The sequence below is a fragment of the Dichotomopilus funicola genome, assembly GCF_033296635.1.
Source record: "Dichotomopilus funicola strain CBS 141.50 unplaced genomic scaffold C8A04scaffold_14, whole genome shotgun sequence".
NCBI lineage: Eukaryota > Fungi > Ascomycota > Sordariomycetes > Sordariales > Chaetomiaceae > Dichotomopilus > Dichotomopilus funicola.
The window spans coordinates 57350-84507 of NW_026944035.1; the positions used below are offsets into that span (position 1 = coordinate 57350).

A 27158-nucleotide genomic window follows, 5' to 3' on the forward strand; every position below is an offset into this window, starting at 1 on the left:
AGCAGCACACTTGAGTCACCTCCTTGAGACGGGTTTTGTTTCCTCACGGTTTATGTCACTGTCTGGTTCTTGGGAGATCCACCTACCCTAGACTGCCTAGTGATCGTGATAAGGGCAGTCCATCTAGCCCATTGCAGGCAACCCTCTAACGACCCACCAACAGCAACCCACGATAGTTCCCTGCCCTGCCCTGCCCAGCCCGATCCGAGTGCGAGTGCGAGTCCGAGTCCAAATCCTAATATACACGGGCACCTAGGCCCCTAACAAACCCCCAAAGCACACCCCCCCAAAAACCCCCCAAACACAACCACAGTAACCACCAACTCCCCCCAACTCCCCATCCCCAACAACCCAATAATCCGATTCAGCAGCACAAACCGTCTCGCATACCGCGCCGACTCCCGGTCCCGTTCCGCCAGCGTCATCTCCCCGCGCCACACGGCATCCATCTGCCAGCAGTGACGCCCGGCCTGCTCTGATGCCATGCCCATGTGCGGGCGGAAGGCGGTGTACGCGTCGCCGACGAGGATTAGGTGGCCGTTGAAGAAACTGCCTCTCGTATCGTTGTCATTGCCACCAGTTCCTGTTGCGGTGGAGTTGCGGACTGCGCCGGTGCAATCGCGATCAACGACCTTGGACACAAACGGCCGCGTGGTCTTGGTGATGATCTCGGCCAAGTGGCGGTTCATGAGCGGGAGGAAACGGGCTTTTTGGTCTGCCCAGAGTGCGGGGTCGATGAGACCCTGCGAGACGGTGTGGGCGTGCGGTTTGCCGTGGATGTCGGTGAAGATGGCGTCCATGGCCGGGGAGTTGTCGGGCACGCGGAAGTACCAGACCCAGTTGATGAGGCGGTTGCCGGGGGTGACGTGGCCGGTTTCTGTGGGGATTACGTAGCTGTGGCAGGCAGTCAAGCAGTTAGTCAGTCTTGGTTCTGTTTGTCTTGCTTTCCACCCTCTTAGGATCAGAGTAGGAAAAACTTACGTGATGGCATACGTCCCCTTCATGAGCGAAAAGTTGAGCCGCTTCGAGAAATACTCGACCGTCTCGGGCGACACCATATGCTCCGGCACCACCCCGCGCCAGCCAATGTACCCCGAGTACTTCTTCTCCTGTCCCGCACCCATAATCTTGCGCACCGTCGAGTGCACCCCATCGGCCGCAATCACCACCTCAGCCCCGATCCTCTCCTTCTCCCCGGTCATCACATCCTCAAAATCCACATACATCATGCCCCCAGCCTTCTCCTCATCCTCTGCTCCAACCTCACCACAGCCACCGCCACCCTCATAACTAAGACCAGTAACCCTCTTCCCAGCTCTATAAACAACCTTCCCATCCCCCTTCCTCCCCTCCGGCGCCCTCGGCACCATCTCCGAAACCAACCCATCAAAATTCGCCCTTAAAATCAAATACAACGTCGCCCAATTACTCGTCTGCCGCGGCGCCACCACATCCAGCACCCTCAACTTCTCCCTGCGCCAGGCGACACTCAAGAACCGAGCGGGGACCGCCGCGGGCCGGCCCGTGGCGTCATATTTCTCGAGGAGCCGGACTACGCTGGGACCGATTTGCACGCCGGAGTCGTGGCTGGGGCGGTGGTTGACGGGGTCTTGCTCGAGGAGGGTGACGGTGGTGCCGTTGCGTTTGAGTTGGAGGCCTTGGAGGAGGCCGGAGATGGAGCCTCCGATCTGTTTTGAGGGCACAGGGGGAAGGGGGGTAGGTGGTTAGGCTTCCGGTTGAGGTTGTGGGAATAAGGTTGTGGGAGCGGGGAGAGGCAGGAAAGCTAGGAAAGCTGGGAAATATACAGCGAGTCGTAGGAATCAGGAGAAAAACGAAGACTAGGACTTACCACGATAGCGCTCTTCGGGTACGGCATCTTGTCAACGATAACTCAATTTATCGCGTGCAATGCAATGCACCAGGAAGATGGTGTGTGTTTAGTTCAAGTTTGTGAGAAATCACCCAGCACCTGCAGTAATGGCGGGGTTCTTTCTTTCAATCCTCAGCTGTGGTGATGAGGTGTTAGGAAAGATCGTCGCCTTAGGCTAAAGTCAAAAGAAGAGATGGCACTCAGAGCAGAGCCTTGTCACCCACATCCATGGACTCCCCAGGCCGGTAATGAAAGCTTAGCTACCTAGCTACCTAGCTACCTAGGTAGGCAACCCAAGCGACCCCAATCCTAGGGAATAAGAAATAGTCAAGATTCCGGGACCGATAAACGCCGGTGTTCTTGCCCTGCAGTTGATTAAGCTTCATGGTTCTTTGTATCTGACTGCGTCCTTCACCGTGCCTGTTATCACTGTGGAGATCGGCCCAATCATTGGGATTGTCATCCCACGCTCTGCCATTGATGTGGCGCCATGAGTTGCTTTGATGTGGAATGATCATTCGAATGATTACCCCGCGTGGTATTAGAGAGGCGTCTGTTCTATTGTGTCATCCGGACGGGTTAATCACGGAAGAGGGTGATAAAGCTTGCTGTTGGTATTGTAGTCATAATCACAGGTAGTCAGCACCCTAGGACGGGATCCGCGTCGTCATCGGTACCGACTTGAGCGACAGTAGAATGTCCAGACACACTGCTACTTCATGTCAATAATCAAATTCGCTAGGCGTACTCAGGGGCTGGGTTCCGCACCATTCGGAGATGCCCTTTTTGTGCGCCAAGTCGGAATGCCGAGCCACTAGACGACTTGGCCTCTGTCTATTCAAGAAACACCAAGAAAGAAGCGTGAAAACGAATGGAATGAACACACAAAAGAACAAAGCAGGAAAGGCAAGTACATACCGATGTAGTTAATCATCTCATTACGAGTTAATCCGGCTCCACCCAGCACTAGCCCATTCCACGTTGTTCACACTTGTCACGCTAATCCAGGCTCCACATCACCGCGTTCATAGTGCCCACAAGATGGATGCAACATAAACTTTCCCCTTCTTTCCATTTTCGGACTGCTGGAATGCCGTGGTTGGCTGGGAAGTTAATCCGGGGTTGAGGAATGGCCCGCCCACCCTTGCGTGACCGGGAGCACTCCCACCTTCACAGCAACGAAATGTTGTGTGTGTGTTTCACTTCCTGAAAAATGAGGCGGCATGGGGAGAAACGCGTCAATGTGGGCTGCCTGGGAGATATTCTGTGATGATTAAGAGTTGTGATAACCCATCTGGTTTTGGCAAGAGAAGCGATTTACTACCTACATTACCTTCGGTAGTGTGGCTGATTTCTGGCGGCATTTTTCACCACGCTTTAGAGATTTGGTGAGTTTTTCCGGGAGTATTTTTTTTCTCTGCCTGATTCCCCATGCCCCAATCTACCCGCAGAACGTTTTGAACGTCCTGTGGATTTTCAAATCCCCATGCCTTCTAGTTAGAAGACTACGGAGATATTTAGGAATCTGAGCATCAAGTATCATTAGGCGGCCATAGGACCGTTGACATGCGCGCTTACTTGTGAGCAGCCATTCTAACATTGCCCGAGGGAGAGGTGGCGGAACCTAACGCGGTCTGCACGTGTACTGGGCACCGACGGTCATATTTGCGTTGTAGAATAGGCCTCCCTAGCATGTCATGTCGGATTTTCGGGTGTGATGTTGCCTTATCCGGCTGTTGCGGATTAAATCTCCGAGTATGATAGTTGATTTCTCCCTCCAATACCGGCTTAATCTTCCGGATCGGTGGTTGTTTTGAGGGATCGGTATGGATTTGCCTTGGATGTCTCGACATTCTGGGGCTTGGTCCTGGGGCTTAGTCCCGCCTTGGTGGCGCTTGACCCCCTCTATACCACTGCCTAGGCAGGTGCCTAAGTCAAGGCTGATGATGGGTGCCCTGGGTCATTTTCTTTTTGAAATTTGACCGCGAGGAAACGATCATTCTTCCGTTCGTATAGGTGTATCTTGTGGGGGCGTTCCAAATGCCATGATGCTGCTAAAGTACGTTTCCAGCATCTTCTCGAGAACCCTCAGCTGTACTCTCGGTGTGGGGTTCGTACCAAGCCATGCAAAGGCTGCTCTCAGATTTGGCGTGATAGAAGGAATCTGAGCAGGCTCCGAACAACCTCATGTGTATGGGCATTCCTTTGACCTGCATGTCATGTTTAATACCCACAGTCCCCCCACGTCATGTACCACAACCCCGGAATTGATCATTAGAAAAGCCAGCGTGACAAACTAGTTAGTGTCATCCTCTCCAATTCTCCGGGTCCCCAAAACGTCGCGCAAAAGTTCCTATCATGGCAACGCACGGTTACATACCGACCGAAGATACGTACCTACCTACAGTAGTAACTAGCCCTCCTGCATGGAGGGTGCTGTGGGACCGTCCGTCTAGATTCGCAGCGGACCGTAGCACGATAGAGAAATGTAGGTGACGAGTCTGTAGGCTTGCATCGGGATCGAATTCCGCGCGGTGTGTGGCGTTACCTTGGTGGTGGGGTTGTTGCATGATAGATGCTATTTGGGTGATGTATCAGAAATGTGGGATGGAATAATTGGGGGCCGGGGGGAGTATTGGGCTCGAAAGGCAAGGTGGGCGCCATGGAGGTGTTCAAATCCGGCCGGGTCGATATGTTCTTCGGGGACACACGGGCAATCGGTCCCGTACGTGGAGGGTGGGCGAGAATATGTCTGAATTTGGAATGTAATAGACGCGGGGTTAGTTGTGATACTGTTTTCCTCTAATGCTAGGAGGAAGGATTGATTATCTGGTCAACCCACTTCAACCATTACTTAGCTTTAAAGCACTAATTGCTAGGATGGGACTTCCCTCATGGGGAAAAGGTTTCCCCAGACCTACCAACTTCGGGAAGCCTCGTCTGGGTAACCCGCGTGGGTTCTTTTGTGGAATCTTAAGAGCATGGCCCGCAGAGTTTAGGCCTGGGGAGAACATCGGAAATTCCTCGGGCCTATCGACCTCTTGAATTGGGCTCCCTGCCTTCGCCACTTCCCTCAATTCATTCGGCTCCAGGTTCCAGATCTAAGGCCATGGGACGATGCGTGATTTCATGTTTTAGCCCCGCTGCAGCCACAAATCTGTTGAGCCATACGGAGACTTCCCGGCTCGATCGATCCCTGCAGAGTGAGGCCGGTCATGGTGTCTCCGCCCTCTGGCCGGGGATAGAGTTCACGTCGCTCCTCCCTCTCGTTGGGAGGCCATCAACTGTACAGGTTCCTGTAATTTGAGCGTTTGGCTCCATTTATGCTTGTTGAGGCCGTGTTTGGCGGGTGTTACGGGTTTAACCCTCAGATTCGTCTCTGCAAGCTCGAGTAATACGACCGAGGCCATTTTCATGGATTTCTCCAGCATGCAACGAGCGTTGAAATTCCTCGGCAGGTTGTGGTACCGAAAAGGCGTATTACAGCAGAACAACCTGCAGGCACCCGTAGCGGTTTCCTGTTGCCCGATTAAGCCCAGGTACGCTCGTCATAGCCGCAAGCTAGAAGCACCAATTCTTGAACCCGCAGCTTGACATAAACTCGGAGGCTTCTCAAGTCCGTCAGAGGTCCCATCACATGCAGGTAGCCGCAAAAGTGGAACTGGCGTGCTCGAATCGAGGCGCAGAAACGCCAGATTCTAACTTTATTGGTTTCGCAGCGCGATTCTTCCCCGCCACAGGCAAATTTAGCGATCGATTTGGTGTGGGTGTGAGATCTCTATCTCAGCTGGCCAGGGTGGTTTGGGAAGCCAGAGGGTGAGAATGCGGTGCAGGAGCTATGCAATGCGACGTCAAATTCTCAACACCACCGAACTCACTTTGTTATCCCCCAGGAGCAGTCCAGTCGACCACCCACTAACCTGTTTAGCAGCAAAGGCGTTAGCAGAAAAGGCCATCGACTTACGAGAGGGTATGAGGAGCTGATCGTAGTGAGAACTTTGATGCGTGGGAATAAAGTTCGAGTTGTAACTATGTCCGACTTCGAAGTGTTGTAATTATAATACCGGTCGCTAATTACATTGAAAGCGGCGGTCTGTACCTCACCGTTTGCCTATGGGAAATTTGACATTTTTGCGTCTTGCTTGCCCTCTTTTTGGCCTTCCCGCTTCAAAATGGACTACCAGATCCACGGAAACCAAGTTACCATGCCAACAGTACCGTGTTGGTTCGCATCTACTCCCCCGCCGTTTCAAGGCCTACCTCAACCCAAATCAAAATCAACAATGCGCCGCAGAACCAACAAAACGGACTCCGCGCGCCTTCGGGCATCCTGCGACCGATGCCGGTCCCAGAAACTAAAATGTGTTTCATTCCCGTACCCCTCCGCCGGGCCATGCCAGCGCTGTGTACGGATGAAGCAACCAGAGGCATGCATATTTAGCCGTCGCTCGAGCTATGGGCGTACCCCTACTCCCGGAAACACCGAAAGTGGCAGTCATTATGGTGTAAATGGAACCCGGCATTCGGCCACTCGACAAAAGAAGAAGCAGCATAAGCAGGATTGGTCTCCTGGGACAACCACCTTCACGCTACACGACATGGCTGTGGTTACGGATGACGATGTACCGAAACCAACCGTGCATTCCGAGACTCCTTACGAAAGCCACGAGTCGAGCTTAACGCAAGACGCCTCAGTTCCTCCGGTATTATCGCTAGGCATGGCTCAATTGGGCCATACTGGGGGTGTCGTTGAGGACTCCATAGTACCGTTCCCGGACCAGGACTTTCAGGAGTTATGGAACGCAGACCACGACGGCGATGGTCTCGACGAGTTGATCGATGACAAGAACCATGTGCGCGACCAGCACGCCGTCCCCCCCAACGGTGTCTTAAAGTCCGAGTACAACACCCCGCTTAATACTGCGAACGAGAGTATCAGCATGGACGCTACTCGCCCCTATTACAACGAGCCTAGCATCCAATACGACGCGGTTATCAACCAGTCGGGCCTCGGCTTCTTCTCTGCCGTTCCAACTCCGAATCTCCCAACTCCGATGTTTCCCGTGGACGAACTGGATTTGACCGCAGTGGACATCAACCCCATCTCCGATCCTCGCTCTTCACGCACCAACCCTGGGCTTGCCGCCAAACTCGCTGCCCTCCTTACGGAGATGTCCCTCTACGAGAACCGTATCTCTCAGTTCAAGCTCTCGGAAGCCCCTCAGGACTTGGACGGGTATCCCATCGGGGATGCCATCTTCCTATCGCAGCGGTTCTGCCGCGTCATCGCTGAGTCCACCCCGGAACTGGACCAGCAACCACCTTTTTTTTCCCCTTCTCGTTCCTCCTCTTTGTCATCATCATCATCATCATCATCATCATTGTGCTCAACCTCCACTCTTTTCTTGTCCTCATCATCATCCTTTTCTCCATTCACACCATCGCAAGACCTCCCTTTCCACATGCACTCTTCCCCTTGGACCTAGCCCTCCCCACCCTCAACTGCTATCTCACCCTCTCCCGCATTTACACCACCATCCTCACCTTTCTCCACGCTCAGCTATCCCGTATCCAGCATCCGGTGCTAGACCCGACAGGGCATGAGTCCATGCACGTACACATTTCCTCACCACCGCACGGCCCAACAGGCCCTCACCATCCATACCCATATTACTGTGGGCAGTGTTTCGCCGAGCTGGGTGACCTGCGGTGTTTCTGCAGTAGCAGTAGCAGCAACAGCGGCAGCCGGGGCGGTACGTGGGACCCTCTAGTGCTAGTATCACGGGTGCGTATCGCCGTTGCGTTGTTGCTGGGGGACCTGGAGGCTGTTGAGTCGGCGGTGGGGTTACCGTGGGATATGAGGGTTGTTGGTCATGGTGGTAATGGCGCGGTGGACGAGAGGAGGAGCACTAACATTGTGAAAATGAGAGACAGTAGATGGGATGATGGTGGGGAAGATGGAAAGGGGAGGGGGGTATGGCTGTTCGAGGAGGACGGGTGTTTGCGTCGAGCGATGAGGGAACAAGCGGTGGAGTTGGGGGTTATGGTCGAGGAGGTGTGTTGGTTGTTGGGGCGGCTTTTGTGAGGGGGGTCCCTAATTACATGCATTATGGAGGGGCATGATGGGATTTTATGTCTTATTTTCCGTTTGCCCGTTCATCTTTTGGTGTGTTCCTCCGTCCACTCGTCCGGGACCAGCTCCTCATCTTAATTGGTTCTGGGTGGGATACGGACATCGGAGGGTCCGAAATGTATCGGCATGTACCTCGGAGGTTAAGCACGTGGCGGCCATGGGAATACAAGCTACAATTAGCATGATGAACGGAACATTTGATTGTTGTGCGCCCGTCTGTGGCGGTAATAGTGCCGTCATGGCAATAGTTCTAAGCAAAAGGACCATGGGTTATTTGCGTTTGACAAGGATGGTGGAATGTTCTCCGCCGTCAAACGGTCACCGGTGCCTTGGGTGTGGAACCTCCGCGGCCGGATACGTGGGCGCGAAGGACAAACAAATTCTGGGATGTCGGGCCGTGCTGGAGCTCGGGGTACTTTTTGAGGCAGATGCGGCAAACACCGAGTCTGTACGGAGTAAGGCGTGCTGATGGTGATATGATGGCAGTTTTGATTCTCCCAGTTTCTCGTTCTCACTCCTCCGGGCCGGCTGCTCCCAGAACAACAGCTTAGCCATGAACAATATGCCGAAAATATCGTGTCTTATAATCGATTGGTAATTAACGATTACCGGGGTAATCAATGGGGGCCCTAACGCGGATGGATAACTGCACTAGAATTGGAAAGCGCTTCAAATCCCTGCGTTTCAGGACGGCCTAAGTTCATCGCCGGGCTGTGGGCTTGAATGGTTGTCTAACCCGAGGAAGGACTTAAGGTACCTAAGTCGGATAGCTAAGGAAGGACCCAAGTACCCGCAGGTCCACGGGTAGTTGCACAAATCGGGCATCCGGGTAGCTGCAATGCCTGGGCGCCACCCGAAGTAGGAAATGATACCAAGGTGTTGTCCTTTCGGAGGAAGGAGCGGCCTGCTGCCGAAAATTTCCGGTGAAGTCTGGGCAACCGCTCGCCCATGTACGCACATACTTTCCATCCTCATTCGGCACAATGAACTCGTCAATCGCCTGGGCAGCCAGCTTTACGCCGTTGGGCGTTTGCTGTCGCTCGTCTTTGACAGGTTTCTAGTCCGGCCTGTCGTTCTCAAGCTGGTCGTCCGATGTCCGATTCGCTGTCCCTAGACGCATGATTGCCCGACTCATGCTGCCATGCCACACGCTAAGAACCCAATATGCCGGGCTTCTAATACCCGCCACCATCGCATGCCGAACGGGATCTGGCGACACGTCCCGGCATTCCGGCAATAACGCAAAGGCCGAGCCTCGGATGAACGTCATGCCGCCATAGCATACTCTTGAGCCTCCGTGAATCCCCCAAAGGTCTGCTTGCGTGTCGCCGTACCTCTTCGGAGTGTCTCATCTTGTTGACTTAGTTGCACCCTCTGTCTTCTCACAGCCTCGAATCCGACCCCATCATTGGTTGACTGCAGCAAAGCGGGACGGAGGAACGCGGAGGAGAGATCGCAGACCCAGGGCACCGGGACGGCGGGAGGACGGACCGCTGCATGAGAGCGGAGGGTCGGACATTAAAACCCGTGGCCCTCCGTGGGTTGGTCTGTCACACAGGGGTCTCATGTCGCTCCCATGCCGAGTGCAGTGTAGTTTGCTTTTCAGCCCCCACGGAATGGACTCGGTGGAGCCGTGATCCCACCCCCTAGGGTCCAACTTGCGAATGAATGTAAAAGGCGATGTTGAATATCCGTACTTGTCGTGTGGAAGTGAGGCGTATGATACCGTTCCGGCACACAGCAAATACCGGCGCGGAGGACGGTGATTGCGACGAGCTGACCTTTTCCCAGGCGTACGGTTACACAATGGTCGTTAATTACAGTATTACCGTGCGAACAACAACTTCCCCTCATCCATGCACCCCACTCCTTCTCTAATCCAACATCGTCACAACCACCCTCATCAATACCACCTCGCCGATCGCCCCACGTCCCGCCTCGTGTATCGCTTGGCGGAACATTTCGTGTCTCGCAGACCCGAAATGCTGTACGAAGTACACGACTAATTACAGAGTAGCACAGCGTCTTCCCACGTCGTGACCCGGCCCGCCGTCGATCCAAACAACCTGGGGTCCCGCCTTTTCGTGCAGGATCCAGAACGGTCTCGCGGGTTGCGTCCAGTTCCCGTACCCACAGAAGAAACGAGGACTGGAGGAAGGGGAAACACACCGGATATTAATAGACGGAAAAGGACGTCCCAATGCCGACCCCCCCAAATGACGTTGGGGCCGTGCCCCCATTGACAGAACCCCCTCGGATTGTTAATCCAAACCGCCGTCGGGATAAGCCTCAACTATCATGTAATCTCTGTCGACGCCGCAAGTAAGAGCGTTTCCTTCACCTGCTCGGACTATATATCCATTTGTTATTTGCTATTTGCTATACGTCATCTTTGTTTGCCCCGGCACTTGTAACCTCTTGGACTGACCGTCCGTCGAAGGCTGCGTTGTGACCGCCAGCATCCATGTTCCTGCTGCACCGCCCGCGGTTTGGCGTGTACCTACCCCGAGAAGTCCCAAGCCAGCGGACCCGCGGCCCATTTACCGAAGCCGGCGGCTATGTACGATAGGATTGTACAGCTGGAACGTCTCGTCAAGTCTATCGTCCCCGACCCCAAAACCGGGTCTCTGGACTCGGCTTCGGATCTGGCAAGCCGGTTTGCCAGCCTGACCGGTTCAGCTGGAGCAGGAATTGCGCCGTCGATATCGAAATTGTCGATTGCAGATCCGCCAAAACCGCTGGACGTCCGCTCCGAATACGGCAGTATGCGGGTGAGCCCGTCCGAGTTGCGTTATGTCGGCGGGGACCACTGGGCCGCCATCCTGGACAACATTGCCGACCTAAAAGACCACTTCGACAGAGAGGAACAGGACGAGCTGGCAGCCCCGTCGGATAGTCAGCAGGGAAGTGATGCGGTGGAGGGGCAGCTCGACGACGTGGTCGAGACCGACTTGGACCGGTTGGCGGTGCCCCAGTCGACCCACGCGCTGCTGTTGTACGGGTGCCCGCTTCCAACATCGCGGTCTGAGATCTTGGCTGCGCTGCCTCCGAAGAGTGCTGTGGATCGCTACATTTCCCGGTACTTCGGCCGCCTGGATATTGTTCATTGTCAGTACCCCTCCCGCTCGTACTCGAGCCCGCGGTGCTCAACCATGATGTCGTCAGAGCTGACCGTATGACAGCGATTGTCCATGGGCCAACATTTCTCAATCAGGTAGGGACTCCATAACCCTAGCCCTCCGTTTTCGAGCGAATGACTTGATAGCTTACCAACATCACAGTATAATGCGTTCTGGGAAAACCCGAGCGGCGTCTCCATCATCTGGATCGGCCTGCTCTTTAGCATGATGTGTCTGGCCGTGGTAGCCTCGGATGCGTCAGACATGGCGCACGGCGATCCGGAACACCGCAGTGTCCAGGTGGCCATCTACCGCGAGAAGACGGTGCAGTGCCTTCTCGCGGGCGAGTACACTAAGACCGGAGCATACGTGTTGGAAACCATCATCAACTACATCTATCTCGAGCTTGGCGTCCGCGGGAAGGATGCCGGGAAGGATGTATGGTTTCTGTACGCTTTGGAGCTCAACTTGGCCATGCGGATGGGGTACCATCGCGACCCGATCCACTACCCAGACCTGACGCCGCTCCAGGCGGAGATGCGACGCCGGCTGTGGGCGACGGTGCTGCAGGGGGACATTCTCGTGTCGAGCCAGATGGGAATGCCCCGCATGATCAACGACTGGAAGTACGACATCACGGAGCCGCGCAACCTCAGGGATGAAGACCTGAACGAGGAGATGACGGAGCTGCCGCCGGTACGCCCGGAGACGGAGTTGACCCCCGCACTCGGCGTCATTGCGCGGCGACGCATGTTTGTCGCGCTCGGCGCCGTCTCAGACATCACGGCTACCTGCCAACCCTGCAGCTATGATGAGATCATGCGGGTCGACAAGATCTTTTCCGAGGCCATCGCAAGCATCCCCGAGCCGCTCCAGCCGAAACCCATCGCCGCCAGCATGATGGATCGAGCCGAGGTCATCATGGCTCGGATGTTTCTTGCCCACCTATCAGCCAAGGGCCAGATCATGCTGCACCGGCGCTTCTTGCACGTAGAATCACCATCCTCGCAGGAAGAAGACCCGTACGCTTACTCCCGCGATGTCTGCCTCGACGCAGCTCTCAGGGGACTGGAGATCCAGCATGTCCTGGACGAAGAAACCCGTCCGGGCGGACAGCTGTATATGATGCGGTGGCGGGTGTCGTCCATCATGAACAGCATGTTCCTCACGGCGACCATGGTTCTATGTTCCATGCTGTACCGCGGGCCGCAGACGGACCAGCAGCAACGGCAGCAGATCCGACGGAAAGAGGAGATTCTTGCTGCGCTGCGACGGACGCGGACGATATGGATGGGTGCGGCCGCGCGGGGTTCACGGGAGGGGAAGAAGGCGGCAGAGACGGTGAGTTTTGTGCTGGCTAAGGCCGGTGTGGAGGGTGCTACGCTTGTGTCGTCCCCGCCGGCAGCGTTTATGGAGGATGGAGTCGGGATGTATCCGCCGCAGCCACCGCAAGGCCCGCCGGCGAGCCAGCAGCAGGGCATGGCGTTTGGGGCACCCGTCGGGAGCGATCCTACCTCAGCTATGGGGAGTGGGTCGTCGCCTTGGTCGAATAATGTGGCGAGGCAGGACCCGTTGTTGGTGATGCAGCAGATGCAGCAGCAGAGGCAGTATCAGCCAGATGGGACGACTGTGGGGGATGCTGCTTCGTTGGAGCGTAAGTCTCTCTCTTTCTCTTACTCTCTCTCTCTCTCTGGGTCTACTTCCCCCTTTAAGTATGGAACTAACAAACAACCTGCAGAAGACCAAATCTCCCCGGGCCTCCTGGGAGCCTTGAATTCCCTCGAAGCCCAAGGACAGGACCAGCCTCTGGGCATGGAGGGTCTTACGGCGGATGGAGTCGCAGTCGGGATCGATATCGGGGTCGGGATGGGTTTGGGTACAGGGATGGAGATGGGCGTGGGAGGGATGGGCACGTCAACAACAGGGACAGCGCCGAGTACGGCGCCCACGGTGGAGAATATGGGGTGGGCTTTGGAGGACTGGATTCATACGGGGAATGCGCCTTATGCTACGTGGTAGGGTAGGGCATTTACGACTTATGTTGGCTAGATAGAGATGATGGGAGATGGGTTTGCCTAGGTTTATTTGGTCTATGTGTTACGTGGAGGACACGAGTGGGTAGTTTTTCTTGGAGGGTTATCTGTTGGATGGACTCGGGCTGGAGTAAGGTCGGTAGATTTAATTTAATTCCTAATGTTTTATAGGGTATTTATCATTCTCTCAGAGTATTTCCTCGGTGAATTCTCGTTGCTTAGTCCCACCGTTGCTGGCTTGATGGTTTCTTAATGGTGTTTCTTGATGGTGCAAACATATGCCTGGTACTCCTTACCCCTCCAACCTTCTGAGCAGCCTCCAAGACCGCCATCTTAAACAGTTCTCCAAGCCATGTTCGCCCAGCACCGCGCCAACCTCTAAACACAGGTCATGTTGTCAACATGACCGACCTGACATACGACAAGCGCCGACGGCGTACCGTACCTACCGTACCGTGTCATGCAGTCGGGTGTTGCCGTTCCCGCGCCGCAGTTGAGACCGGGCCGTGGGAGCTGGTCATAGAGATGGATATTGGGCCGCACGATGCCCTCCACGGCCCGGTGCGGGCTGTCCTGGGTTGAGACCTGCCAGATACTAGCCTGCGTTTTCGCTGGAAGGATAATGTGACACAGTTAAGTGCCGGTTGGGGTGTGTTTTGAGTGAGGCTGGGGGTTGGGAGTGTTCGTTTTTTAAAGGGGTTCAGGGGGTTGCTTTCTAACGCGTGTCTAACCCTAACCCCGATTCACTCTGAAAATTGACTGATGAAATACACTCACCGTCCTCTGCTAACAGGGATACCGCCCGAAAAGAGAGAGTCGAGGTTCAATAAGAATGGTATGCATGCGGAGGAAGATTTGGTAGTGGTTTAGAGGTGGTGATGGGAGTGATGTTGGGAATGTGATCATGGCTGGTCAAAAGGGATGTTGGTGCAAGTGAGGGTCGATTTTGGCTCCAATTCCTCGCGGACGGCCTTCCTCGTTTTGCCTTCTTTTAATTTCCTCAGGTTCTCGTCCTGTTTACTACACATTCTGGGTACTATTTAGCTTTTCGCAACGTACAAAATGGCTTTTTACGTCCCAATTGGGAAACTTGCCCTCTTGTTTGCTCAGACAAGACAGTCAATTGAGAAGGCGAGAAGCCAGTAACCCTAACCCTTCCCTCGCCCTCGTCCTCCAATCCAGCTATTGTGACTCAAGTCGAAGGCGATTGACTGCGTTCCTCGAGGTACAATTGAATGAGGAAGGAAACGAGAGTGACCCCATTGTTTGCTTTTTCTCAGGCTAACCCGGGATCCAGGGTGAACTTTTCATTGAACAGAGCCACATCGTGTTCGAGGTGGCGTTGCGCACAGTGCGATTCATGTCCACCATCAGCCCCCGACTGCGCATTCGAAAGAACAATAATTGAGAGTCGAGAATTGGTAGTAGAATAATCGCATCAATTTGGATCCAAGACGAGTACTTGACATGAAGACCTGAGATCTTGACACCTCTTTGCGCTTTCCACGATTTGTAAACAATCGTTGTGCAATCGGACGATATAAAGCCAGGCTCAACTAGAACCCTGTCACGTCGTCAATTTCGCAACCAAATTCGCACGGCCTGGGATGTAAGTCAGCGAACGAAGGGATGGAATTGCGAGAACACACACCAATGACTATCATCGCCCGTCCCCGAGGTGGCTTTCCCAGAGGAAGTTGGGACGAAATGTTTGTCATGAGTCGCGTCATGTCTCCCCCCTTTTTGAGACGAGTTCTCAAGTTAAAGCTCAACCTCGAAGCTATCTCCTCAATTGCTTCATATCCCCTCTTTCACCACTACGCTGACGGCGATATTGCCAACATGAAGCACATCCTCCTTTTACAGTTCCTCCTCGCGACGACAGCATGTCTCGTCTAGGGCACTTCTAACAACAACCACAACAACAACAACAAACCCCGTTTCTCCAAAGACACCCAGCACCCGCTATCCCCAGCCGACAACAACGACTCCGACTTCAACCCCTTCAACGACCAACCCTGCCCCAATACACCAACCACCCGCCACTGTTGGGGCAACCATTCCATCAACACCAACTACTACGACACAACCCCCGACACCAACCACACCGTCGAAATCTGGCTAACCGCCCTCGAAGCCGACTGCAACCCAGACGGCTATCGCCGCCGCTGTCTCACCTTCAACGGCACCGTCCCCGGCCCCCTAATCGAAGCCAACTGGGGCGACACCCTCATCATCCACGTCACCAACGCCCTCACGACCAACGGCACATCAACCCACTGGCACGGCCTCCGCCAATGGCACACGGGCGCGCACGATGGTGTCCCGGGGGTAACGCAATGCGCGATCGCGCCGGGGGAGACGCAGACGTATCGGTTTCGGGTGAGGCAGTATGGGTCGACGTGGTATCATAGTCATTTTTCGCTGCAGTATTCGGAGGGGTTGTTTGGGCCGATGGTGTTGCATGGACCGGCGTCGGCGGCGTATGATGAGGATTTGGGGGTGTTGTTTGTGCAGGATTGGTCGCATAAGCCGGTTTTTGCGGCGTGGGATGGGAAGCCGAAGTTTGGGATGACGCATTCGATGAGTAATTTGTTGGTGAATGGGATGAATACGTTTGATTGTGCGGTTTATGGGAATGGGAAAGGGGGTGGAAAAGGGGATGTGAATTGTGTGGGGGGAGGGAAGAAGTTCGAGTTGGTGTTTGAGCCTGGGAAGAAGTATTTGCTGCGGTTGACCAACGTCGCGCTGGACAGCCAGTTCCGGTTCAGCATCGACGGGCACAAACTCAAAGTCATCGCCAACGACCTCGTGCCCATCGTTCCATACGAAACCGACAGCTTGTCCATCAGCGCCGCGCAGCGGTACGACATCGTCGTCGAGGCCAACGCGGAACCGGGCGACTACTGGATGCGCGCCATGTGGGTAGACGACTGCGCGCTCGTCGCTAACGACAATCCGAATTCTGGGACGGCCATCGTGCGGTATGATGCCCGCAGCACGGCGGACCCAACGAGCACCACCAATGTTACGCTGCCAGGGACGTGTGCCGATGAGCCCGTGGAGAGTCTCGTGCTGTATCTGCCCATGGATGTGACTAACATTGGCGGTACGACGCTCGAGAACGTCAACATGCGGTTGACGCATGAGGGTGTTTTCCAGTGGACCATCAACAGCAGCAGTCTGGTCATCGACTGGGCTGACCCGACACTCAAGCGTGTCCTGGAAGGCGACGACATCTTCCCGACGTCCTACAATATTATCCCCGTTGACGTGAGCACCCCCTCCATTCTCTTTGACCCGAGCTTACTTTACTAACATCCCCAGAAACAAAACCCCAACATCACTCACGAATGGGCCATCCTAATTATCCAAAACCTCGGCGCTAGCGTCCTCGGCTTCGTCTCTCACCCCGTACACATGCACGGCCACGACTTCTGGATCCTCGCGCAGGTCCCCAACGCGCGTTGGGACACCGACCCAGCCGGCAACAGCGCCGCGTTTAACACCGTGAATCCCCCGCGCCGCGATACTGCCGTGCTCCCCGCCCACGGTTATCTGGCGATTGCTTTCCGGCTGGACAACCCGGGCATGTGGCTGGTACATTGCCATCTTGCGTGGCATGCGAGTCAGGGGCTGGCATTGGAGATTGTTAAGCGCGCGGGCGATGTTAAGTTGGGGAAGGGGGACCGGGACGCGTTGGAGGAGACGTGTCGTGGATGGGATGCGTTTGTGGGACAAGAAGGCGGACCGCCGTTTGAGCAGGGGGGTTCAGGGATTTGATGGGTGTCAGTGACTAGAATGGTCTCGTTTTGTTTGTTGGTGTACTGGATCCTTAATCGCGACGCAGAGACATTGGCTACAGTTTAGGTCCCGTAGGTCGCTTACTGTACCACCAATTGTTAATCAGCGGAGGTTTGGGGTGTCTGGCCTTGGTTGACATCACAGTACTCTAGGTGTTCTTCGTGACATGAGGGGTGTTGACGAGTCACTGTCGAGCAAAGTGCTCCGTCTAGCAATTGTCACATCGTATGCTGATATTCCAATGAGGATGTTGACGGTTCAACCGATGGCTTCTTCATCAACTACGCCCAGTGGAAAGCTGGATTCCACGGCTCAGGATTCACCCTCTCTCGAGGTAAGGTCATGGCCGAGTCGTCGGACACAACTAAGGCCCCGATGTCCTATCTCCCCTTCAGGTCATCTCGCAGTTGATTAGCCGAACCGAGCTAAGAGGGAGCCCGATTCTTCCAAAGGGACAGAAGGCCCTGTGCCTGTCGGGAAGGACTGATTGACAGTTCCGGAGTGGGACGAGGGTCGCTGATAGGTCCACTGATAGACCTCCTGAGGCGAGCTTCCCCGCTCCTGAATTGGAGTTACACAGCCGCTGTGGTGCGTGTCTCGTGCTACCAAGGCCAGGTAATCGGAGGCATTGTGGCGCCTGAGATAGGATGGGCGTCAACCTGCTGTTATCGTTCATTTCTCCATCTGTTGCTCCATTTTGTCAGCTTTCGATTCTCGTTTCGGAGAGTGTATTTGCAGGCCTCCTCGACAACTAAAGGAATGAGCAGGAACGAGGATGACGGTGAGGGTCGTTCTTGCTCGACAGGGGTCGACCTCAGTCGATCCAGATGCTGTCACTGAGCATGATAACCCCACCTTTGCCCCACCGGCTGTGCAACGCGGCGCCTTCCCGGAACAGCCGGTTTTGTTCACTCGATGTTCCCGCCCAGAACTCAACGTGCTGCAAAAATCGCACAAACCCACCAGGTCAATTGCAAAATGGACACCACGGTGTCGCCAATTGCTGTCCAGCATGGACGTCAATTGGCATCTTTTTCGACCCTCCAACGGTTCAGCAGCGCCCGTTGAGGCAAGTGGGCCACGGACCCCGGTACCCCAGATTTACCCCAGATTCCAGCTGGAGCCCTAGCTGTTAGCGCCACTGCGAGACGCTCGGGCCAGGTACCTTTTCCTGTTTCGGGTGTGGGCAGGGTTCGCCTGCCAGAAGCCATGCCATCATGATGTACTTCGTCACGCGATCCCGTGAGCCGGGCAACGTGATCAGTATCCCGACCAAGTTACCCCGCCCGGTCTGACGAAAACAGTCCCAAGGGGGGACGGGACGGACTGCATTGGCTCTTGCAGTTCCAGACGACGAGCCGATCTGCTTGCCCATCTATCCCTTTGAAGCAAGCGAGGCAAGTTCTCCAAGGGAGCTCGCTGTCCTCCCTTATAACCGATCACCCCGCCTCCTCTCGAGCTCAGCTCTCTTCTCCCCCTTTTCCCCTCAACTGTCTCTTTGTCCCACGACATCGTACACCAGTAATTCAGCTTCCACTTCACAACAACAACAACACTACAATCTAGTCCAATCTCGAGAAGGTGATAAAGATCCCTCATCTTTGTCGGGCCTGTTTTCAAGGGCTCGGTGCTAACCTTCAACTCTTGTAGGGATTGGCTCAACAACTTGATCTTTGATCTCATCTGCTTCACAAGCAATCCATACCAACCAACATGTCCGAACCACTCACCAAGGTCGACTCTGCCGTCCAGGGCATTGAGGAAGTCCCGCCACCCAAGGAGCCTAAGCATCGTAGGGCGAGCTCTAGTGCCAATGGGGTAATGAACATTAACGATCTGGGTATGTTGTTTGTGTCCCATATGTATTCGGCCCTCACTGACGTCATCTATCGTAGAGGGCCTGGGAATTGAGCTGAAGCTTGCCAAAGAGACGCAAGGGACGGGGTGGTAAGTTGACAGCGAGATGGCGTAACATCCTCACCTGCAATGACAATTAACACCTTGACAGGAAGATCAACAAGTCGCCATCAACGGTAGAAGAGAAAGACATTCTCAAGAAGATGCTCACAACACCACCTGTCAAGAAGATTGACCTGCACTTTCCACTGGGGCTAGAGGTAACAGCACGGAACCTCAAAGGAGTCACAATCAAGGACGCGCTGGACGCGATCCACAAGGCATTCAAGAAGAGGGTAGGTTTTTTTGACAGGCCGTCGTTTTCACCTCAACATCCTGCTGACGTGCATACTCGACAGGCGGATGATGAGCTTGATAAGCCATACCTCACCGGGTTCGAGTGGGACAAGGAGGAGTCATGGACGCGGTTGATCGTGCACCTGCAGACAAACCCGTCGGCGCCGGTGACCAGCAGTAAGAAGAAGAAGAACAAGGGTGGTGACGAGTAGTGAATGACTCGCCCAACTCTTGTTGCAAACCACAAACCCCAACCACTGAAGTCATGTTAGGCTCGGTGGGCTCGGGGGTCAGGGGAATCCTGCGACCGAATGCACCGGCAGCTCCCGTCCTCGTGGCTGCAGGTGTCGTTCGCTGTCTTGTACATTTTGAGAGCTCTGGGGAGTAGCCACTTAGCGAGGCGTCGGGGTGGGCCGGCCCGCCGCCCCGTTTGTACAACCCTCGTCAATTGATGTGTTGCCTCTCCATTTGACATTAAACGTTTCGAATTCTAAATTGTTTTCATGAGATGCATCGACGGTGCAGTCGGTGTAAGTCAATGGGCGGTGTTGTGGAGTCGAAGCACGCAAGCATGGGTCTGGGAAGGTGCATGTGGGGTTGCACTGTGCGCTAGACCTGATGTCGGAGCAGATGCAAGCCGTTTGAAGGCTTTCATATTGATTTGAAAACGATATTTTGGGAAATCAATGGCCCAAAGGTGGAATAGATTCGTCTGGTAGTGTTGGGAGATTGATCGGTTCCCGCAACCACATCCAAACAGACATGCTGGAGCTTCTCTGGGTGCGGCAGCCGTGTTGGCACTGTGGGCCAAGAACGCCTACCAGCGGCTATCTGCGGTGTTCTGAGGCCCATCAAGCGCGGAATTAACAAGTTTGAGGGAAGCTTCCATCGACTCAACAAGCTCTTTACAGGGTCGATGACAGCACAACCGGGGCGGATATTGTGTGACCCCATGTAGGAATCGGCCCTCGGCTTTGGGAAGATGGATTTATGATCCCGCTCCCCCACGGGTGCGGGTTTTCCAGTCCCTCACTTCCTCTCTGCCTCGTCCACCGACAACACACTCGCCAGACTTGTTCTCGAACAAGCCCACCACTCTGTTTTTTTCTAGCTCGGCACGAACCACCTCCCGTGAAGATGCCTGTCACCAAGTTTGACATTGAAGAAAAATACAAGTACCAAAACGGCTTCGACTCCTACTTCGAGTATGCCCACCTGGTCCCTACATCCTCCTCGTTTCCTCACTGACAACTTTCCTCCATCAGAACCGAAGCCGTCCCCAACGCCCTCCCCACTGCTCAGAATTCACCCCAGAAGCCACCTCTAGGGCTCTACGCCGAGAAGCTCTCCGGCACGGCTTTCACCGCACCCCGCCATGAGAACAAGCAGTCCTGGCTCTACCGCATCCTGCCCGCCTGCTCGCACCCTCCCTTCACCGCAGCCCAAGCCCCCAACGAGTCCCTAGGTTTAGGGCCCGAACCCTTCCGCCGTCTCCATCACATCCCGAACCAACTGCGCTGGGACCCGTTCGATCATGATAACAGCGGCAGCAGCGGCGCAGAGAGCGGAGGAGCCCATGATTTTGTTTCCGGTTTGCACCTCCTCGCGGGCGCAGGGGACCCGGCCATGAAGCAAGGGCTGGCGATGTATTCGTACGCAGCTGGGAAGTCGATGGGCGAGCGCGAAGCGTTCTACTCGGCAGATGGCGATCTGCTAGTGGTTCCTCAGGAGGGCGCTCTCGACGTGCGCACCGAGATGGGCTGGCTGCTGGTGCGGCCCATGGAGATTTGCGTGATCCCCCGCGGGGTGCGCTACCAGGTGCGGCTGATCAAGGCCGATAATGGCACGGAACAACCCGCCAGGGGCTACGCGTTGGAGCTGTTCCAAGGCCGGTTCGCTCTCCCCGAGCTCGGCCCCATCGGCTCCAACGGACTGGCCAACGCGCGCGACTTCCAAGCCCCCGTCGCCCACTTCGACGATTTCGACTACGGCACCACCGCCTCTGACGGCCCGAACGAATACCGCATCACGGGCAAGTTCAACAACACCCTTCACACCACCACCCAACGACACACTCCCTTCGACGTCGTCGCCTGGCACGGCAACTACTACCCCTACAAATACGACCTCGGCCGCTTCAACACCATCGGCTCCATCTCCTTCGACCACCCAGACCCCAGCATCTTCACCGTGCTCTCGGCCCCCTCCGACCACCCGGGCACCGCCGTCGCCGACTTTGTCATCTTCCCCCCGCGCTGGCTCGTCGGCGAGGATACCTTCCGCCCGCCGTGGTACCATCGCAACACCATGAGCGAGTTCATGGGTCTGATTCGCGGCGGGTATGATGCGAAGAAGGGCGGAAAGGGCGGGTTTGTCCCAGGGGGTGCGAGTCTGCATAATGTGATGAGTGGACATGGGCCGGACGTGGAGAGTTATGAGGGGGCGCGGAATGCGGAGTTGAAGCCGGCGAAAGTTGGTGAGGGGAGCTGTGCGTTTATGTTTGAGAGCTGCTTGATGGTGGGTGTGACGGACTGGGGGTTGAAGACGTGTCAGAAGGTGCAGGCGGAGTATTCGGATCATAGCTGGGGGGGTGTTAAGGTGCATTGGAAGGGGGGTAAGGAGTAGAATGAGGTATGTTTGGATGTACATACATGCATGTACAGGTAAATCGCTATTTGGTGCTGTTGTGAAGTGTCAGGCCAGGATTTTAGCGAGAATCTAGCACCCCGGTATTAAAATCGGAACCTGACAATCAGACAGCTATTGAGCTGTATTTATGAATGACGGACGTTACAAGCCGTAGCGTAGCTGGTCCGGCATATCACCAGTGAATATAGTTCCTTACTATGTATGTACTATCCAAGACCCGCCACGACCGATGATCCCTATATACAAGGCCGGTCCACGGTTTTTCCATAGCCCCCTTCCTTCAAAATCTACTCCTCAGATGCGCTGCTAGATTGTTGATGGGTATATCCTCCACAGATACCGCTCAATTTTGCATGCTCCCCATATCGCATCACCTCCATCGGACATCTTCCTTGCCTCGCTCGCAAAGGGTATATCCAAGACTAAACAAAACAATATCGAAAACTAAACAAAACAAAATAAAAAGAAGAGCAAAATGTTTCAGCAATAACTCCGCCCATGCGTGATGTCGTGTATGTTCTAAAGAAAGGAAATGCTGCAACTGTGTTGATCTTGTCGTGTCTGTGTTTGGTGTTTTGTGTATGATGTCGGATCGCTCCGGTGGTGATTGTATCTCCTTTGTATTTACCAAGTACACACTGCTTGGTAATGATCGGTTGGTCAGTGAGGTTAACCGTGCCGTGTGTGGTGTCGCAACCAAAAAGAACCGTCCATTGCCTCTTGTTGCCACGCCTTATTGCCGTGTTCGTTGTGCAATAGGTAACCAGGCACCCAGGCAACAAACAAACCCAAAACCTCCTGTTTGTCCCGCCTCCCCCACCGATAGCACAATTGAGTCACCCCCCAAACAAAGGCAGGATATAAGCCTGATGTCCCACTCCCAAGTTCCAACCAAAACCAACACCATACCAAGCAACAAAGCGGCATGGCGCAGTGGGAGCGCGCCGGACTCATAACCCGGAGGTCACTTGATCGAAACAAGTTGCCGCTAGCTAGCCTTGACTTTTGGATCTTGGGGTGGATTTTGTTGGACGGCCGCGGGTAGGTGACTGCGTAGGTGTGCCGGGCGGTATGTGGCCAGCCGTTGAGATCCATCTGTCGCCCCTGGACGTGCGGGAGGGTTGTTCGTGTCGGTTTAGTCGTGCAGATGGTAAAAAATGTCATGCCGATATGCCGGTCGGGTTTGTGTTGGTTTCCTTTCCCCTGTTGGAGTCGCTTGAAAGGGCTCGTTCGGCCTGACAACCTTGCCCATTCATTCCAAGCTCTTTTTTGGGGGACATCATATCTCACTGCATCGGCTTCCGCCCCCGGACGACATGCATCCTAACATATGCATGAATATCCGGGTTCATAATCGCCTTCCTAACCTCCACGAGAAAAATCTCAATCTGCAACGGCGTCCAGCCAATCGCCGTCAGCGGCCGCCAGCTCAGCCCCTTCAGACCATCCATCAGCGACGCGCGCAGAAACAGGCCGCAGCACCGCAGCCGCTTATCGCGCGGCCAGACCCCGATGGGGCACTTGTGCGTGGTGACACAGACGTCTTCGAAGCCGGCGGCTTTGAGCTGTTCTGGCAGGTTGACGACGGCGTGGGCTTGCGAGCCGGTAAACTGTTGGAGACCGGCGTTGAGGAATTTGAGGTAGTCGCGGAAGGCGTAGGGGGTGTCGGGGGTGAGGGAGCCGTCGTCGGCTTCGGGGAAGGCGTTGAGTTCTTGGGCTTCGAAGTAGGCGCCGGGTTTGAGGTGACTGGTGATGCTAATGTCAGTCAAGTCATACGCAAGAAACAGTGGTGAGGAAAGGGGAGTGGGAAACCCAACCGAAAGGCTCGCTCGACAAGACGCTTGGGATCCCTGACCGAGTGTAGAGCTTGACGGATATGAATGAGGTCGTATTTGTCCTCGGGGTCGACCCATTCTTCCTCAAAGTCGTCGACGAAAAAGTGCACATTTTCAGGCACATAGGTCGGCTGTATCGGGGACAGGTCGATCCCAGTAAATGTGGCGTTGGGGTACATATCGCCCACTGCGATGGTTAGCTTCCATGGCCTGATAATTATGTAGGGGCGTAAAGTAAGGCGCCTCGGGTTGTGAAAAAGAATCACAAGTGAGACATGTGTAACCTCAGATAACAACAATTCAAGCCACTTACGTTCCATGGCCCAGATTCCTGTCCCGGTTCCTATTGTGTAGCAGTAAGGTCAGCCACCGTACCGCTCGTGAAACGCGCTCATAAATCGGCCACAATAACCTGAGCGTCCCGATTGATTTATCGCTTCCCCGTGTCCACCGCTTCTTCACCCAACCAACCACCCAACTTCCTCCAGACACCCCATTCGCGCCCTCAACAAACGCTTCAGGAACAGTCAAGAAACCAAAGTAAAAGAAAAAGAAAACCTACCCAAATCCAACACCTCCCCCCCTTTTTCCAACACCTCCCGCACCGGTGAATAAAAATACGCCCCCCGACACAGCATCAACATAACCGTATGTTTCATATCATCCCGATTCTGCTCCGTCTCATCATTCGGAAACGCATACCGCCCCGAATGATACGCATGATACCGCATGCCCCCCTCAAACTCATGGTCCCTCACCGAACTCGTCACCGACGCCGGATAGCCCACGGACAAGTCGAGCCCCAGTTCCCGCTCCAGCGCCCGGTCGCGCTCTAGGAAGGAGGCCGCCACGGCGTTGGCTGCGGCTGCGGCGGCCGCGACGTTGTCGGCGGTGAGGCCAAGTTTGTCGTCGGATTCGCTGCCGGAGGCGTAGGGGTCGCTGTTGGCGGTGGTTGGGCGGGAGAGGGTGAGCCCGGCGGATGCGGCGGAGGAGATGGTAATGGAGGGTAGAGGGTCTTTGGGTAGGTCGGTTCGGGCGAGGACGGGGCCTTCTTCTTCTTCATGTTGTTGTTGTTGCTGCTGTCCTTCCTGGGGTGGGGAGGCTGATGTGATGGTTGTGGTGGTGCGCGGCGGTTTGTTATTCGTTCCACTGTTGCGGCGCATGGCTTCCCGCATGGCTTCCGCGACAGACCAGAGATCCTCTTCCAGCGCCGAGTGGGTGGCCACGTCAATAATGGTTGAGCCCGAGTGCCCCGGGTCCGGATCTGGTGGTGAATTTGTGGAGGACATCGTGGAGAGGTTCAATCGTTTTTGTTTTGGATCTCGGCTGGGTATTTGGAGTGGCAAAGGGAGGAAATAGCCGAAGGATGAGCCAGGCTCGAGTTGGGGAAAAGCCGAGGAAAGGAAAAGGGGGCCGAGAATCTTGTTGTCCAACGGAGGCTGAGGCAACAGAGAGGAAGACTACGTGGCGTCCTCGGGGGACAAGTTCACAGAGAGAACAGAAGAGAGGTTTTGTGAGAAAGCGGAAACCCAGAGACCCTGTGGTCCCGAGGATCTGGTAACGTGTGGCCCGGGAAAAGATCAGGAAATGCCATTGGAAGCGAAGAGGAGCCGGATGCGGGCCGGTCATTGGTGAAAGCGTCGCTCCAGCGGCCCACTGGCTTGGTTCCGGCCGTTCCAATCCGGGAGAGAAGCCGTGGGCCTTGCAGCGAAACGGGAGGGGCAAGCGGATGCGAGGATCACGAGATGAAGCGAGTGCCCAGAGCGCCCCCATTCCGACAAGCTTTTCCGTGTTTCTTTTCCTTGTTTCCTCGTCCTTACGTTATCCGGTGGTTGTTATCCTTGGGAAGACATGGACAGGGACCACGATTCCCGGTCGTTTCTCTCGCCGATGCCTCGGCTGTTTCGTTTCGAAGTCCTTGAAATGGCTGCGCATCATTTCACGTTAGATAACTAGTTAGCCGTCAGGGAGAAATCCCCGCTCGGCACGCTCAGAATGCTTGATGTCGTGGACCGTAACGATGCACGTCAAGAAGCGGCACGGGCGTCGAAGGAACAAGAAAAGCCGACCCGCCAGCGTGGGAGCGGCAGAGTGGACCACCCCCTGGTCCTGTTTGTGGTTCACTGCTGACAGCGTGTGGTCCATGTCCTCGGGTCATGGCGGTGAAGACACACGCTCAGTCTCCCGTCCCAACAGTCTGGTTGCATCCTTGTCCACAAACGAGCGCCAGGACGGTGGGTCAGCAGTGAGATTGCAGGTTGAGCGTCTTGCGAGTCTTCATTCCGGGCATTTGATTGATTGATCTAGTATTGTCTCCCTAAGCGAGGGCCCCGATGCAGTGCGCAGTGCATCCACAGAACGATTGGAGGGCTAGGGGGAGAAAGCTCGGGTCGACGGGGAATTGAGAAAACCGGGCCGTTGTGACAACGAAAAGAGCAAGTTCCGGAGACCCTCAAGTTCCCCTTTACTTCAAATTTTCTCATCTGCAATAACTACTCCGTACGGGCTCTCAGTCCTAGCTTCCCGAATCCCGAGCTTAACCAAGCACCAAGCTATTCCGGGAAGGCCCCGCTGACAAGCTGATGCTGAAAATGAGAGGGCAGGGAAACCGCGTCCCAGCTCGCCGGGCCTTCGGTGGGTCCAGGCAATCTTCGGCCCACGCCCCGGAGGCGCCTTCCCGGTTCGGGTGTCGGTAGACCCCAAGCACCAATCGTAGGGGGCCGGCCCCCAAACTTCCCCGCCGGCTTTTTATTTTTTCACATCTTTTTGGTCTTTGGCCCGGGATTTCACAAAACTGACAACTTCACGATCGTCTCTGCAGTTCTTGCGCAGCCCACAGAGGCTTTCCGCGTTTAACACCGCGGCGTCCCGACCAATCTCCAGTATACATATGTACCGGAGCTGGTACTCCGTCCTGCCTGACAGACTCCCAATGGCATGGGATATCAGGAATCTGCCACGGCCATGCTGCAGGCGACAGGCATCCGAGCGGGCCGGCTGCAGTCAGATGGAAGCGTCAGAAGAAATACCACCTTCTCGAATGAAGGCCGGCAATTTTCGGCCGGGTTGGATGACGAATTCCTGACGAACACCCACTCTGCTGATGCTTTCATCACGATGCATCAAATCCCAGGCTGGTGTTTCCGTCCCTGCCGTAAGCACCAGAGGATACGGCGGCCGGGTACACACCGGGCGTTTGCACCCTGCAGCCAACACCACAGCTCACCCATTCAGATCACGGCACGCGGTATCGTGGCTGCGGTGGGTGAGCGATTTCTCAGGACCGGTGGACGCAACCCCGGACGGTTCGCCGGCAGCTTGCCCCACCGCGTTCCGCTCGCTCGGTGCATCTTCCCAAAAGCACCTGGCATGAAGAATACCAAGACCTGTTTGTGTTTGTGTGTGGGTAAGGAGTAGCGAAGTGAAAGTCGGGCTTGAACAGAGCGTTCAGATTGATCTTGCTCTCTTTCGTTCACCGCTTCTTAGAACCGACCGGGCATTCTATTAATATGCCCATAGTCA

General features: G+C 55.2%; 7 protein-coding genes and 1 non-coding gene across 8 annotated transcripts; 6 read left to right on the forward strand and 2 right to left on the reverse strand.

Moving 5' to 3' along the window:
• Positions 1-260: 260 nt before the first annotated feature.
• Positions 261-1876, reverse strand: C8A04DRAFT_10491 (uncharacterized protein; the record flags this gene model as incomplete). The annotated part of the gene is made up of 3 exons (XM_062776598.1): positions 261-894; positions 982-1688; positions 1850-1876. 3 exons carry the CDS (start codon positions 1874-1876, stop codon positions 261-263), a joined length of 1368 nt encoding a protein of 455 aa, XP_062638936.1.
• Positions 1877-6468: 4592 nt separating this feature from the next.
• Positions 6469-7955, forward strand: C8A04DRAFT_26564 (uncharacterized protein; the record flags this gene model as incomplete). The annotated part of the gene is made up of 2 exons (XM_062779970.1): positions 6469-7253; positions 7319-7955. 2 exons carry the CDS (start codon positions 6469-6471, stop codon positions 7953-7955), a joined length of 1422 nt encoding a protein of 473 aa, XP_062638937.1.
• A 2248-nt stretch (positions 7956-10203) lies between these two features.
• On the forward strand, positions 10204-12490 carry C8A04DRAFT_10528 (putative fungal-specific transcription factor; the record flags this gene model as incomplete). The annotated part of the gene is made up of 3 exons (XM_062776617.1): positions 10204-10325; positions 10444-11115; positions 11269-12490. Coding segments are annotated over 3 exons (2016 nt in total), but the record flags the coding sequence as incomplete, so codon positions are not given.
• Positions 12491-14862: 2372 nt separating this feature from the next.
• Positions 14863-16938, forward strand: C8A04DRAFT_35617 (multicopper oxidase-domain-containing protein; the record flags this gene model as incomplete). The annotated part of the gene is made up of 3 exons (XM_062783236.1): positions 14863-15043; positions 15131-16428; positions 16483-16938. 3 exons carry the CDS (start codon positions 14863-14865, stop codon positions 16936-16938), a joined length of 1935 nt encoding a protein of 644 aa, XP_062638939.1.
• A 1734-nt stretch (positions 16939-18672) lies between these two features.
• On the forward strand, positions 18673-19364 carry C8A04DRAFT_26567 (uncharacterized protein; the record flags this gene model as incomplete). Its single annotated transcript, XM_062779971.1, has 4 exons — positions 18673-18799; positions 18855-18906; positions 18968-19151; positions 19215-19364. 4 exons carry the CDS (start codon positions 18673-18675, stop codon positions 19362-19364), a joined length of 513 nt encoding a protein of 170 aa, XP_062638940.1.
• Positions 19365-20289: 925 nt separating this feature from the next.
• C8A04DRAFT_35619 (Homogentisate 1,2-dioxygenase) lies at positions 20290-21777 on the forward strand (the record flags this gene model as incomplete). Its single annotated transcript, XM_062783237.1, has 2 exons — positions 20290-20357; positions 20418-21777. 2 exons carry the CDS (start codon positions 20290-20292, stop codon positions 21775-21777), a joined length of 1428 nt encoding a protein of 475 aa, XP_062638941.1.
• A 943-nt stretch (positions 21778-22720) lies between these two features.
• On the forward strand, positions 22721-22792 carry C8A04DRAFT_t44. Its single transcript has one exon. It is a non-coding gene; the product is annotated as a tRNA-Met (tRNA).
• A 295-nt stretch (positions 22793-23087) lies between these two features.
• Positions 23088-24799, reverse strand: C8A04DRAFT_10482 (S-adenosyl-L-methionine-dependent methyltransferase; the record flags this gene model as incomplete). The annotated part of the gene is made up of 4 exons (XM_062776596.1): positions 23088-23547; positions 23619-23823; positions 23950-23979; positions 24199-24799. 4 exons carry the CDS (start codon positions 24797-24799, stop codon positions 23088-23090), a joined length of 1296 nt encoding a protein of 431 aa, XP_062638942.1.
• Positions 24800-27158: the final 2359 nt, after the last annotated feature.